We start from the raw sequence: 15048 nt of genomic DNA on the forward strand, positions 1-15048 counted from the left end.
TAATTATGGGGGAAAAGATTAACTATGAAAGGAAGCTAGCAAATAATATCAAAGAGAATACTAAAAGCTTTTTCAAGTATATAAAGGATAAAAGACAGGTGAGAGTAGATATAGGACCGATAGAAAATGATGCAGGAGAGATTGTAATGGGAGACGAGGAGATGGCGGAGGAACTGAACGAGTATTTTGCATCAGTCTTCACTGAGGAAGACATCAGCAGTATATTGGACACTCAAGGGTGGCAGGGAAGAGAAGTGTGCGCAGTCACAATTATGACAGAGAAAGTACTCAGGAAGCTGAATAGTCTAAAGGTAGATAAATCTCCCGGACCAGATGGAATGCACCCTCGTGTTCTGAAGGAAGTAGCTGTGGAGATTGCGGAGGCATTAGCGATGATCTTTCAAAAGTCGATAGATTCTGGCATTGTTCCGGAGGACTGGAAGATTGCAAATGTCACTCCGCTGTTTAAGAAGGGGGCAAGGAAGCAAAAAGGAAATTATAGACCTGTTAGCTTGGCATCAGTGGTTGGGAAGTTGTTGGAGTCGATTGTCAAGGATGAGGTTACAGAGTACCTGGAGACATATGACAAGATAGGCAGAACTCAGCATGGATTCCTTAAAGGAAAACCCTGTCTGACAAACCTATTACAATTTTTTGAGGAAGTTACAAGTAGGCTAGACAAGGGAGATGCAGTGGATGTTGTATATTTGGATTTTCAGAAGGCCTTTGACAAGGTGCCACACATGAGGCTACTTAACAAGGTAAGAGCCCATGGAATTACGGGAAAGTTACATATGTGGATAGAGCGTTGGCTGATTGGCAGGAAACAGAGAGTGGGACTAAAGGGATCCTATTCTGGTTGGCTGCTGGTTACCAGTGGTGTTCCACAGGGGTGCATGTTGGGGCCGCTTCTTTTTATGTTGTACATCAACGATTTGGATTATGGAATAGATAGCTTTGTGGCTAAGTTTGCTGACGACACGAAGATAGGTGGAGGGTCCGGTAGTGCTGAGGAAACGGAGAGTCCGCAGAGAGACTTGGATAGATTGGAAGAATGGGCAAAGAAGTGGCAAATGAAATACAATGTTGGAAAGTGTGTGGTTATGCACTTTGGCAGAAGAAATAAACGGGTAGACTATTATTTAAATGGGGAAAGAATTCAAAGTTCTGAGATGCAACGGGACTTGGGAATCCTCGTACAGGATACCCTTAAGGTTAACCTCCAGGTTGAGTCGGTGGTGAAGAAGGCGAATGCAATGTTGGCATTCATTTCTAGAGGAATAGAGTATAGGAGCAGAGATGTGATGTTGAGGCTCTATAAGGCGCTGGTGAGACCTCAATTGGGCAGTTTTGGTCTCCTTATTTAAGAAAGGGTGTGCTGACGTTGGAGAGGGTACAGAGAAGATTCACTAGAATGATTCTGGGAATGAGAGGGTTAACATATGAGGAATGTTTGTCTGCTCTTGGACTGTATTCCTTGGAGTTTAGAAGAATGAGGGGAGACCTCATGGAAACATTTCGAATGTTGAAAGGCATGGACAGAGTGGATGTGGCAAAGTTGTTTCCCATGATTGGGGAGTCTAGTACAAGAGGGTATGAGTTAAGGATTGAAGGGCGCCCATTCAGAACAGAAATGCGAAGAAATTTTTTTAGAGGGTGGTGAACCTATGGAATTTGTTGCCACGGGCAGTAGTGGAGGCCAAGTCATTGGGTGTATTTAAGGCAGAGATTGATAGGTATCTGAGTAGCCAGAGCATCAAAGGTTATGGTGAGAAGGCAGGGGAGTGGGACTAAATGGGAGAATGGATCAGCTCATGATAAAATGGCGGAGCAGACTCGATGGGCTGAATGGCCAGCTTCTGCTCCTTTGTCTTTGTCTTATGTAGTGTATGTCGGCAATTACGATCAGTGTGGATGAGGTGCTGGGAACAAACTGCCGCTGTAAGAATAGATGGAGAAGTGAGTCAGTTTACAAAAATCAAGAGAGGCATTAGACAAGAGTGTGTTTTCTCCCCTGATTTATTTAATATGTATAGTGAAACAATATTACAAAAAATAAGAGACATCTTGGGAATCAAAGTTGGTGGTGAAAACATCAATAATTTCAGATATGCAGATGACACTGTGTTAATTGCAAGTACAGAGGAAGAACTACAAAACTTAATAGATATAGTTGTTGAAGAAAGTGCAAAAATGAGTCTGTCTATCAATTGGAAAAAGACAGAATGTGTGGTGATATCCAAAAAGAAAGAGAATCCTATCTGCAGGCTGAGAATAAATGGAGAAGACATAAAACAAGTACAGAGCTTTTGCTACTTAGGAAGCTGGGTGACACCAGATGACAGATGCAACATGGATGTCAAAAGAAGAATAGGGATGGCAAAAGACACCTTTACAAGAATGGAGAGTATACTGACCAATACTAAACTAAGCATGACAACCCGCCTCAGAGTGCTGAAATATTACGTTTATCCAGTTATGTTATATGGCTCAGAATGTTGGACAATATCTAGTAACATGAGGAAACGAATTGTAGCAGCACAGATGTGGTTTTTGAGGAGGATGCAAAGAATATCATGGATGAAATGAATATCTAACGGGGATATCATGAACAGAGTAAACACAAAAAGAGAAATAATGTATGAGTTCATGAAAAGGCAACGTAACTTCATTGGACATGTGATTAAGAAAGAGGAGTTAGAATGCACGGTAATTATGGGAAAGATTGAAGGGAAGAAAGCAAGAGGAAGATAAAGATGATGATGGAGACAGCAGCCAGAGAACTGGAAATGAATACCAATGAATTGATCCACTTGACCCGAAACAGGAGTGTGTGGGCCATGGCAGTCAAAGCTCAAACTGGGCACGGCACCTGATGATGATGATGATGATGATGTGGATGAGGTGGGTTGCGGTTCCATTCCTGTGCTGTACAGTTCCATGATTCCCTGATATTATGGCACTCCCTGATTTCTGCATTGAAATTCCAGTTTACATAACATACCCAAGTTTAGGAGGGGGGTGCGTGAATCCACTTGGATAATTCTGTACCCAGTGAGCAGACCAGTACAGTAATCTTTTGAATTTCATTTGGCCTGTGTTCTTTAACTTTGCCTGTTTCTCTTTGGCATTAGAGAGACACTGCATCCTGCTCGTTCGAAGCTGGATGAATTGTTAGGAAGAGGTACAGCCAAGAAGTTACTTGAGCAACCTTCAACTGGTGAAAGGAAAGAATTTAAGCTAGATCCCAAATACAAAAAAACACCAGGTAATCCAGGACATAAAGTTTCTGTCTGTATGTCACATTCCAAATGTCAGATTTTCCTTTTAAAATGGAAGTCTCACTGGTACAACGTTATGTGTGGTTTAATAAAAATGGGAAATGCTGGAGACACTCAACAGGCCAGGCAGAATCTGTGGAAAGACAATGAGAGCTAATGCTTCTAGTCTTTCCACAGATACTGCCTGACCTGCTGGCCATTTTGCAACATTTTTCTTTGTTACTTCAATTTTCTGTTGTGTGTGCTTTGCCCTGACAGGCTTGTGAGTGGGATCAGGGGTGAAGAATGAAGGGAATTGGGAAAAAAAGGAGAGTGCGGATGTTTGGAAAATAGTTTCTACAAGAGTTGCAGTAATACAGTTGCTAGGACTGCACACAGGTCCAGCAGCAATGAAAGAGAAGGGTGAGATATAAACAGGAACTTCTAAAATTATCAGCAAAACTGATTTAGTTTCATGTCAATCACTCTTCATCATTAATTATATTGAATTGACAATTTTGGATTCTGATGAAATACGAACTCAGTTCCTCTCTTGACTGATGCTGAGTATTTCCAGCACGTTTTGTTTCTATTTTTGTTTGCCGGAATCTGCCATGTTTTTGCTTTTCAAAGCAAAAGATGGGTTTATATTTCAGGTAAAACTTGCCAGACGAAAATGTAATTTAATGATATTTACTCAAAATATAGCAACATAGAAAACATACAGCACAATACAGGCCCTTTGGCCCACAAAGCTGTGCTGAACATGTCCCTACCTCAGAACTACCTAGGCTTTACCTATAGCCCTCTACTTTTCAAGCTCCATGTAGCCATCCAGGAGCCTCTTAAAAGACCCTATTGTTTCCACCTCCACCACCGCTGCCGGCAGCCCATTCCACACACTCACCACTCTCTGCGTAAAAAAGCTTACCCCTGACATCTCCTCTGCACCTACTTCCAAGCACCTTAAAACTATGCCCTCTATTTCAGCCCAATATTATTTGATCTCCTTTTTTTTGCATTGATGGATCAGTGTGCATGGAAAATAAATTTAAATTAATTAATAGCACAACCCAAGAGGCCTTAATTTTGTATGCCAATAATAATATATTGATTTACATGATGACTTACACTGTGCTTGTTTCTCTTGGAAGCAACTTGTATTTACAACATTTCACAAACTCTAGTCTGCACTTGCTCTTTTGAAAAGTAATCCATTTGGTCCCATTCCTTCATTCTTTCCCTATATCCCTGCATTTAATTATCTATTTTTCTTCTGTAAACTACTATTGAATCTATAGCAACACACGCAAAATGCTGGAGGAATTCAGCAGGTCAGGAAATACAGCTAACTTTTCAGGCCAAGACCCTACTTCAGGGCCAGAAAGGAATAAGGGAGATGCCAAAGTAAAAATGGTGGGGGGATGGAATGGGGAGAAGGATAGTTAGAAGGTGATGGGTGAAGCCAGGTGTGTGAGAAAGGTCAAAGGCTGGAGAGGAAGAAATCTAATAGGAGAGGAGAGTGGGCCATGGGAGAAAGAAAGGAGGAGGGGGACCCAGGGAGAAGTGGTAGGCAGGTAAGAACAGGTAAAAGGTCAGAGTGGGGAAAAGGGAGGGGGGATTTTTTACCAGAAGGCAAAATTGATATTCATGCGATCATGCTGGAGGCTACCCAGACCCATATTAAGGTATTTCTCCTCCACCCTGAGGGTGGCCTCGTCTCAGCACAAGAGGAGGCCATGGACCAACATGTAGGAATAGGAATTAAAATGTTTGGCCACCGGGAAGTTCTGCTTGTCGCGTATGGAGTGGAGATACTTGACAAAGCAGTCGCCCAATTTACAACGGCCTCACCAATGTAGAGGAGGCCGAATCGGAAGCACCGGACACAATAGAGGCAGATTCACAGGTGAAGTGTTGCCTCACCTGGAAGGACTGTTTGATGCCCAAAATGGAGGTGAGGGAGGGGATGAATGGGCAGGTATAGCACTTAGGCCACTTGCAGGGTTAGGTGCTGGGAGAGCAGTTAGTGGGGAGTATTCCTTGTGGAAAGCGGAAAGGGGTGGGGAGGTAATGTTATGTTTAGTAGTAAGCAGCACACATAAAAGTTGCTGGTGAGCGCAGCAGGCCAGGCAGCATCTCTAGGAAGAGGTACAGTCGATGATTCGGGACGAGACCCTTCGTCAGGACTAACTGAAAGAAGAGCTAGTAAGAGATTTGAAAGTGGGAGGGGAGGGGCAGATCCGAAATGATAGGAGAAGACAGGAGGGGGAGGGATGGAGCCAAGAGCTGGACAGGTGATTGGCAAAAGGGATATGAAAGGATCATGGAACAGGAGGCCTAGGGAGAAACAAAAGAGGGAGAGGGAGAAGCCCAGAGGATGGGCAAGGGGTATAGTGAGAGGGACAGAGGGAGAAAAAGGAGAGAGAGAAAAAGAATGTGTGTATATAAATAAATAACGGATGGGGTACGAGGGGGAGGTGGGGCATTAGTGGAAGTTAGAGAAGGCAATGTTCATGCCATCAGGTTGGAGGCTACCCAGATGGAATATAAGGTGTTGTTCCTCCAACCTGAGTGTGGCTTCATCTTTACAGTAGAGGAGGCCGTGGATAGACATATCAGAATGGGAATGGGATGTGGAATTAAAATGTGTGGCCACTGGGAGATCCTGCTATTCTGGTATCTGTCCCCCACTTCTCCGTCGCTACTTTGACGACTTAATTGGCACGGCTTCCTGCACGCATGCTGAGCTCGTTGACTTCATTAACTTTGCCTCCAACTTTCACCCTGCCCTCAAGTTTACCTGGTCCATTTCCGACACCTCCCACCCTTTCTGGATCTTTCTGTCTGTATCTCCGGAGACAGCTTATCTACTGATGTCTACTATAAGCCTACTGACTCTCACAGCTGTCTGGACTATTCCTCTTCTCACCCTGTCACTTGCAAAAATGCCATCCCCTTCTCGCAATTCCTTCGTCTCCACTGCATCTGCTCTCAGGATGAGGCTTTTCATTCCAGGACGAAGGAGATGTCCTCCTTTTTTTAAAGAAAGGGGCTTCCCTTCCTCCACCATCAACTCTGCTCTCAAATGCATCTCCTCCATTTCACACACATCTGCTTTCACTCCATCCTCCTGCCACCCCACTAGGAATAAGGTTCCCCTGGTCCTCACCTACCACCCCACCAGCCTCCGGGTCCAACATATTATTCTCCGTAACTTCCACCACCTCCAATGGGATCCCACCACTAAGCACATCTTTCCCTCCCCCCACCTCCCGTATGCTTTCCACAGGGATCGCTCCCTACACAACTCCCTTGTCCATTCGACCCCCACATCCCTCCCCACTGATCTCCCTCCTGGCACTTATCCTTGTATGCGGAACAAGTGCTACACATGCCCTTACACCTCCTCCCTCACTACCATTCAGGGCCCCATCTTAATGATGCATCAAGAACAGCTGTAATTGTTGTACAGAATCTTTATACTAATGCAGGACCTCAGGCCCGGCTGCAGATCTAGTTACTCTAATGGTGAAGCAGAGCGGAGCAATCCAAGGAAGTTATCTGGTTTCCTCGTAATTCATTGACCTTCCCCTGCTCCCTGAGTCTTTGACTGCAGCTAAGTTTTCCTTCAGTCTAAAAAATTAGTCACACAGCATATTTGTCCAGGTGTAGTAAGCTTTCTCCCAGGTTATTATTTCTAAAAGGTTAATATTCGAACTTGGTAGAACTTGCCATCACCTTTACTTTCTTATTTCAGCTGTGCAGATTTCTTCTTTAACATCTGTTAGTAATGAGGTGAAATGTATTTGCCTTTTTCCAGCAGTGTGGGTGGTGGATGAGGCTTTCACAGCTCAGCATATGTATTGAAGTCAGGGCACATTAGAGGTTGGATCCCAGCTTATCTGACTTCCTTCTCTATGTTTGGATGCAGCACAGATTCCAGAAATGGAGCTCAGTGTGCTAAATGAAGGAGCTGGAGACATTCTGGATCTGGTCCCTTAGCTTTGTTCCAGCCATGCCTGGCCTATTTAGCATGGTCATTTGACTGGAGTAACCAACCTGCACAGAATATTAATTATTTGCCTTTTTCCAAAAATTACTATGCATTAATTTTTAAAGCATTAGAACATTCTCAAATCACTTTATCTCTCTTTAAATGGTTCTGATTACCAAAGACATTTAGAAAGGGTTCAAAGGGCCTTTGACAACACAAAACTCAGCTCTTAGTTTACCCAGATGGAGGCTAGTCACTGCTCACTGCTCTCTTTCTTTATGGTATAACTATGGTAACCAGTTTGTTTAAATCCACAAGGCTTCAAGATGTGTAGTGTAGCTGCAGAGAATATTCATAGGGTCACTGATGGGACTGTGTGATGAAATCAAAGTGCACAATGCATCTGGCTCTTTTGTTTTGAAGATGTAGGTCTGACCAACAGCAAAATCCTGTAGACAGTTCATGATGTCACTTCTTTTACTTTTTTTTTAACTACTTCCTTCAAGTATGATTCAACTACAAAGCTGTGTGTAATTGGAACCTGTGACTTGCATTTTGTTGGTGTGTTTTTGGGTTGATTGAGCAATCTGGCACTTTGCTGCCTCCAAGGGAGTTCAGTGAGGTTTAGAGCAGAATGTGCGGCCTGGAGATGGAGCTTCAGCCCGTAATTGACTCCATTGCCTCTCTCCAGTTGAGGTGTTGAGCATGGTTGAAGTCAACAAGGATGAGAGCGGAGGACAGTCTTCCTCTCCCTCTTGCTAGCAGTTGACAGAGGAAAATATAGGATCCATATTTTAAGGATTGATTGGCAAGACTGGTCTCATTTTTGGGGACTTTAAGGTTGATGTTGCATGTGTTTCTGGATTCTGGTTATTTTCTTTGTTGCTTTTGAATGGTTTAATTGGGGTGATCGATTTGGACTGTGGCTTGCAGTGGGCTAGTGGTGGGGTGTGGCACTGAACTAAACTGAATATTACTGGACTCCTGGTTTGATGTTAGGTATTGTATGTGCTCTTCGCACACTTTTTTTGCCATTTATGCAATTTGTTCTTTTTTTTGCACGTTGGCTGATGTTTTCTTGAATGGGTTCCATGGTGTTTCTTTGTTTCGTGGTTGCCTGTGGGAGGATGAATCTCAGAGTTCTATTCTGTACACATACTTTAATAATAAATGTTCTTTGAATCTTTGGTCTTTTCCAGGTATGTATGAAATTAGTGCTTTCACTCACAGTGAGCTTCTGTTGCAATTATAGCTAATTGATAAAAGATTATGTATATACAAAGAAACAAAAAAATCTGAAATTAAATATATTGGGGTTGATTGTGAGTTGCTTGCCTTTGGTTCCTGATTAGAAAAGGAAGAGCACCTGGATGATTTTGCATTCGGTTCCTACCAGCCGACTGTGGCCACGACCCCAGACGATCGTCAGATCAGGCGTCAGTCAGTGAGGTGCGTCATTCACTCGAGAGGATTATCTCTGTCCCTGTCGAATTATGCAGTGTTAATTGTCATCATTTTCCTTTGTGCCATTAACTAGAAAGTGAAGCAAGTCCAGATTAATTATTTCACAGTCTTTAAACCTGATTCAGACATTGTAAAAACCATTCATTTTGAAATGAATAGGTTTTTGTCTAAAAGGCTGATATTACAAGGGCTTTGAATTTTAAAACCTGGAAGTTATTATTGTAATCATGTCTAAGCAATGTCTCATGTTTAACTTTGTTCTTGATCTTTATTACTTAGTTATTGCTTTCCATCTTGTGAGGAGGTTTTGGTCGGCTACAGCATACATTAAAGGGACAGGTGGAGAAGGGTGGAGCATTTGAAGCGTTGTGTGTAGGCTGAAGTTGTAATAATAGTTTTGTTTTGCGTTCTCATGATCAATATGAATCATTTGTGTTTTCTTTAATTCTTAACTGTTTCCATTTTCAGATTTAGCCCAGAGGGAGAAAGAAAATCCAATATTGATCAGAAACCCAAAACAACCACACCATCGGTAACCGCAATTCAAGCACAGGGAAATAAGGGAGCCGCTGACTGGCTGGGCCTGAAAGACGATGATGCTCCTGATTTGGATAATGAAAACTCAACCAAGGAGGTGCAGAAAAGGTCAATGTTTTTCAAAGCGATGTCTGATTCCAATCTTTCAGCCAGCCATGACCAAAGCAAAAGGCCGCACTCAGCCGGGCGTCCCCCATCTGCACCAAAGCCAAATGAGAAGGCGCCAGTCAGATCTTCACGTTCCAACTCAAAGACTGACGAAGCTGATGTAGTAAAGGATGATTGGTTGAAGAGGATACTATCTCAGAAGTCTCAAGCTTCAGAATCTCATCCTTTGACATTGAGTGATGAAGTTGATAGAGTGGCAGGCATATGGTAAGAACGTGCTTGGATTAGGAAATCAAAGCTATCAACATTTAAAGAAAGCTATTTGACTAGACACACTGCTGCAGCAGGTTTTCCTGCTGTTTAGTAGCTCAGGTGTTCCTGGCTACAAAGGCGCTAGTAATGTGGAATGCATGTATCATCAGGCTGCCGTCAGAAAGGAGTGACCTACAGAGGCAATTCAGTGGAGTAAGGTAGAAGAAGAAAGTTAATGCTGAAATATTTAAAGATACTGATTTAGCAAGTATTTTAAGATGGCTTAGATAGGCAAGAATTAAATGTGTTTAAGATGGATGAATATAGAAACTAACACTGAGATGAGAAGAAAAATAGCTTCAATAGGGAGAGCCTGAAATTTGGGAACAATTTTGGAGAACAGCCAAAGAGAGGGACCTGTTAGGGAACTAGTGAATAATGCTAAACACTTAATATAATTTGTGAATCTTCCATGGAAGGAGTGTGTAGAATGGATATCTTGTAAAAGTCTTAAAGTGATGGGGAAACAGAGGGTAAAAAGTATATTAATGATAGTTATCTTTTTAAGAAGTGTTCCTCAGGCTTTAATTTTATTGTATTAAATGTCGTAGGGAGGTTTTAAAGTTGTAGACTTCACAAGCAGAGAGACAAGTAGAAGGCATTAAGCAAATCCTTACTTCCAAGAACATGACTCTGATATCTTTCTGATCCATGTTTCCGGATAGGATACATTGAACTGATGAATTTCTTTTGTTATAGCAAACAGAGTGGAATGTCAGATGCACGTGGAGAGTCATCACTCACCGTAGTAATAGAACCGACAGCTCTTAGTGATCATGTAGATCCTCGGTATGTGGAACATTTGTAAAACTGTTTGTCCCTTTATGTGTAACAGCTATATAAGTAATCAAAATAAAACTTCGAAAATTATATGTTCCTTTAACTCTGTATAAACCAGACACAGTTGTGTACATCCTATTACATAGTGCATGTACGTGCATTCAGGATATTTGTCTTCTCTGTGCTTGGCTGTGCATGTGCTATATGCATTTTCCAAAGCTCTTTTCATCTTTACTTAACAGGTCCTCATTTCCAAAAGAGATTTCACAAAAGCAGGCTGTTCCACCAGTTTTGTCTGATTCTTTGAAAGATTCCATCATCAAAAACACAGACATGTCTGGTGAGTTGCTGTTAACATTACAATTATAGTTTGAAACTCTGAAGAGATTAGCTACATATATAGATGTTGCTGAATAAGCACTTCTTGTGCTTCAAATTTATCCAGAAACGTCGAGTAAAATGAGGAAAGCAATAAAACTATAGATGCTGGTTTTCAGGATGGCGCAGTGAAAGGTCTGCTTTGCTGAGCTCAGCACTGCAACACTGATAATTTCGCATATAAACCTATCTGTTTCAACTTTTTTAAAAATGCCCAAGTGTCAAATTTAATAACATAAGCATTGATGAGTAATTTTTTTGAGCTGCTTCAACACCATGCCATCGAAAAGAACTAAAAAGGCTGCCAAGATGGACTGTACAGAGCGCTCGCCCGGGACTGAGGAGTTAGCTACTGCTAGCTATGCTAACACGTTGGACCCTGCTTTTCGTCAAGTAATTCAGGAAGTTACGGACAACATATCCAAAATGATGGATGAGAAGCTGGGTCCACTCTCTCTAACACTCTAGAACCACACATTGGAGCTTAAAAATCTTGATACAAGAACGACCAAGGCCGAGGGCCGAGTCTCCGCGGTAGAGACTCTAGTTGATCAGGCCCAGAACCACATTCGGACGCTAGAAAAGCAACTTCAAAGCCTGTCTGACCATATCGATGATCCTGAGAATAGAGGTAGGAGGAAGAACATACGGATCATCGATCTACCTGAAGGTACAGAAGGCAGCCAGCCAGCAAAGTTTTTTGAGGGCTGGCTGCCTAATTTCCTTGATTTGGAAACCAAGGCTGGACGCATTGAAGTGGAAAGACCTCATCATACGCTGGCTCCAAAACCGGAATCGACCGACGCCCTCGAGCTGTCCTTGTGTGGTTCTATAATTTCGGTGATAAGCAAAGAGTGATGGAAGCTTCGAGGCACCACGGGTCTGATGCCCAGGCTTTAATATATGAGGGATCCAGGCTTATGTTTTTTCAAGATTTTTCAGCCACTGTTAATCGGAAGCGCAAGGAACTCAACTAGGTAAAGAAGCGGCTGAGAGAATCCAGAATCCAGTACTTTATGTTATACCCAGCGGGGCTGAAATTCCCCTACAACGGGGCCAACAAGATATTTGATTCTCCTGACAAAGTTAAAACTTTTGTTGACACTTTGGGCTGAAGAATGTATATTTTGTGTAGCCCTGGTTATGGACATGCTTGATGGTCACTTTATTGTATCTTTTCATTACTCGATGGCAAGATATCTTATCGGATGGGTAACGTGTTTGTTTTGATTAATACAGTTTCATTATTTGTTTAAATTGGCGGTGCTGCTCCAGCCTGAAGGAGCTTAAACATGATGGTAACAAATTGGTGGATTGATAAATTATGCCCTGTTTTCATTTTTGGCTATGTTAAATGCCATATTGGCAGTGGGGCAGAATATGGGGTGCTAGAAGGTTCAGATATCTCCTTTAAGTGTGGGGTAAGTCCTCTTGTTCAGCGCTGTTGGTGCTTTGTTTTTTTTATGTTTTTTTTTTAAATTTACTTATTGCTGCTCAGCTGATCTTAAGTCGGATTTCTTCTCCTCCAGAGTCAAATGATTGTTAGAAAAGGTTATGACCAGTAATATATTAAAATTGTGCCCTTGGAACATTAAGGGGAGTCATTCACCAATCAAGAGAAAGAAAATCCTACTAAACCTGAAAAAGGAAAGGGTGGACATAACCTTATTGCAGGAGACACATATAAATGATAAAAGAACATCTAAAACTATAACAGAGTGGATTTGGTCAAGTTTATTTTTCATCTTTTAATACCAGGAGTAGCGGGGTGACCATTTTAATTAGAAAGAACTTAACTTTTAAGTTATTAGACTGCATTAAGGATAAGTACAGGAGATTTGTGATTGTTAAGGCTTCAATATATGGAGAAGAATATGGTATTATCAATATTTACTGCCTTCCAGCTCATCCTCTCAAGTTCCTACTAGATACTTTTTCCAAGCTGACAAGCTTTTCAATGCAAAACATATTGTAGGTGGGGATTTTAATTGTCTTATGGACCCATTGATGAACAGAATGTCTAGTGGTCCCCCATTGCTCTCCTCACAGTCCAAACAAATCATGGGCTTATGTGGAGAACTAGGACTTGTGGATGTCTGGAGATTGTTACATCCCTCAGACAAAGACTTCACATTTTTTTCTAATCCACACAAGTGCTACACCAGAATAGACTCTTTTCTAACCCGCAAAATGCTCCTAGATTTAGTTGTATCCTGCACAATTGGAAATATCACTATTTCTGACCTTATTTATAGGCATCTGTTAGTCTCATGAGACCATGGATTTGCACCTCAGAAGGTTTCCAGGAAGACCGGCAGTTGCCCATGCTGCAAGTCTCCCCTCTCCACGCCACCAATGTTGTCCAAGGGAAGGGCATGAGGACCCATACAGCTTGGCATCGGTGTCATCACAGAGCAATCTGTGGTTAAGTGCCTTACTCAAGGACACATACGCTGCCTCAGCCAAGGCTCAAAGTAGCGACCTTCATATCACTAGACGAACACCTTAACCACTTGGCCACGCAGCAGTATATTTAAATATTAAGCTCAAAGATAATTCAGCACGATCTAGACATTGGAGGCTGAATCCTTTTATTCTAAAAGATAATAAATTTATAGACTACTTCCGAATTTAAAACTTTCCTATCTATTAATTCCAAATCAGCTAGTAGTCCATCGATGCTCTGGGAAACCGCTAAGGCGTATGCAAGGGGATTAATTATCTCCTACTCTGCTAGTAAGAAGCGACAAGCTGCGGAACAGCAGCACCTAGTGGAAGCCTTCTGCAGCCACGTTACAGAATATCACAGCTCTATGCTGTAGACCAAAATCTTTACTTACACAAGCAGCCAAAAAAATTGACATTTGCTAAACAATGATTGTTTGAACATGGTGAAAAACAAGGTAGGTATTTGGCTTATTTAGCTAGAAAGAAAAATGCCTCTCAGACTATCGAACAACAGGAATTCTGCAGGTGCTGGAAATTCAAGCAACACACATAAAAGTTGCTGGTGAACGCAGCAGGCCAGGCAGCATCTCTAGGAAGAGGTGCAGTCGACTAGGGTCCTGACGAAGGGTCTCGGCCTGAAACGTCGACTGCACCTCTTCCTAGAGATGCTGCCTGGCCTGCTGCGTTCACCAGCAACTTTTATGTGTGCTGCTCTCAGAATATTGCTTCAATTAGGGATGGGACAGGAGCCCTCACTAGAAATTCTAAAATGATTAATGTTGTGTTTAAGAATTATTATTCTAATTTGTATCAATCTGAGCAATGTAATGATGGACAATCTAGGATGGAGTCCTTTTTCAGGCATTTAGATCTCCTAGGCATTTCTTCTGAACAAGAGTCCCTCCTCAATGCTCCATTATCTATACATGAGATACAGGAAGATGTGAGACAGCTCCAAAGTGGGAAGGCTCCTGGTCCTGATGGGCTCACTAGTGAATTCTATAAAGAGTTCACAGGGTTATTATCAGAGCCTATGCTAAACATGTTCAATCATGCATTTAATTGTGGTCTCCTCCCACCATCATTGAGAGAAGCTAATATCTCCCTAATTCTTTGGAAAAGATAGAGCCCTGAAGATTGTGCCTCCTACAGGCCTATTTCATTGTGAAATGTTGACTTTAAAATCTTATCTAAAACCTTAGCGTTACGATTAGAAACTGTGTTACTTTTTTATCATAAAAGAGGATCAAACGGGTTTTGTAAAAGGCCGTAGATCATCTAACAATATCAGAAGATTACTTAATGTGATTCAGGCATGTCAGCAACAGGCAGTGGATGGCTTGGTGGTTTCCTTAGATGCAGAAAAGGCCTTTGATCGTGTCGAATGGCCATATCTTTTTTTCACTTTAGAGCGATTTGGTTTGGGCAATAATTTTATTAAGTGGGTGAAAGTTCTTTATAACGACCCTTTGGCTGCGATTCTCACCAATGGTATTAGGTGGGATAATTTTAGTATTCAGAGGGGCAGCGGGCAGGGCTGCCCTTTATCACCACTACTTTTCACATTAGTGATCGAGCCATTGGCTGAGGCTATTTGGTGAGACCCCAAAATATCTGCATAAAATTACATTGTATGCGGATGATGTTCTAATTTTCTTATCAAACCCTGCTATATCAATGCACCACCTTATACAATGCATTAATTCACTTAGTGCTTTTTCAGGTTATAAAATCAACCTTACCAAATCAGAGGCTATGCCTCTG

The 15048-nt window shown here is 42.0% G+C and overlaps 1 protein-coding gene across 1 annotated transcript in view; it reads left to right on the forward strand.

The window, feature by feature from the left end:
* Positions 1-15048, forward strand: part of LOC140187032 (fas-binding factor 1 homolog) — a 139403-nt gene that overhangs the window by 45684 nt on the left and 78671 nt on the right. The window contains exons 12-16 of the mRNA XM_072241897.1: positions 3135-3268; positions 8610-8706; positions 9190-9633; positions 10378-10467; positions 10701-10798. Of these exons, the coding sequence (XP_072097998.1) occupies positions 3135-3268; positions 8610-8706; positions 9190-9633; positions 10378-10467; positions 10701-10798 (863 nt within the window). The remainder of the gene's footprint in view (positions 1-3134; positions 3269-8609; positions 8707-9189; positions 9634-10377; positions 10468-10700; positions 10799-15048) is intronic.

The sequence above is a fragment of the Mobula birostris genome, chromosome 24 (assembly GCF_030028105.1).
Source record: "Mobula birostris isolate sMobBir1 chromosome 24, sMobBir1.hap1, whole genome shotgun sequence".
NCBI classification, from domain to species: Eukaryota; Metazoa; Chordata; class Chondrichthyes; order Myliobatiformes; family Myliobatidae; genus Mobula; species Mobula birostris.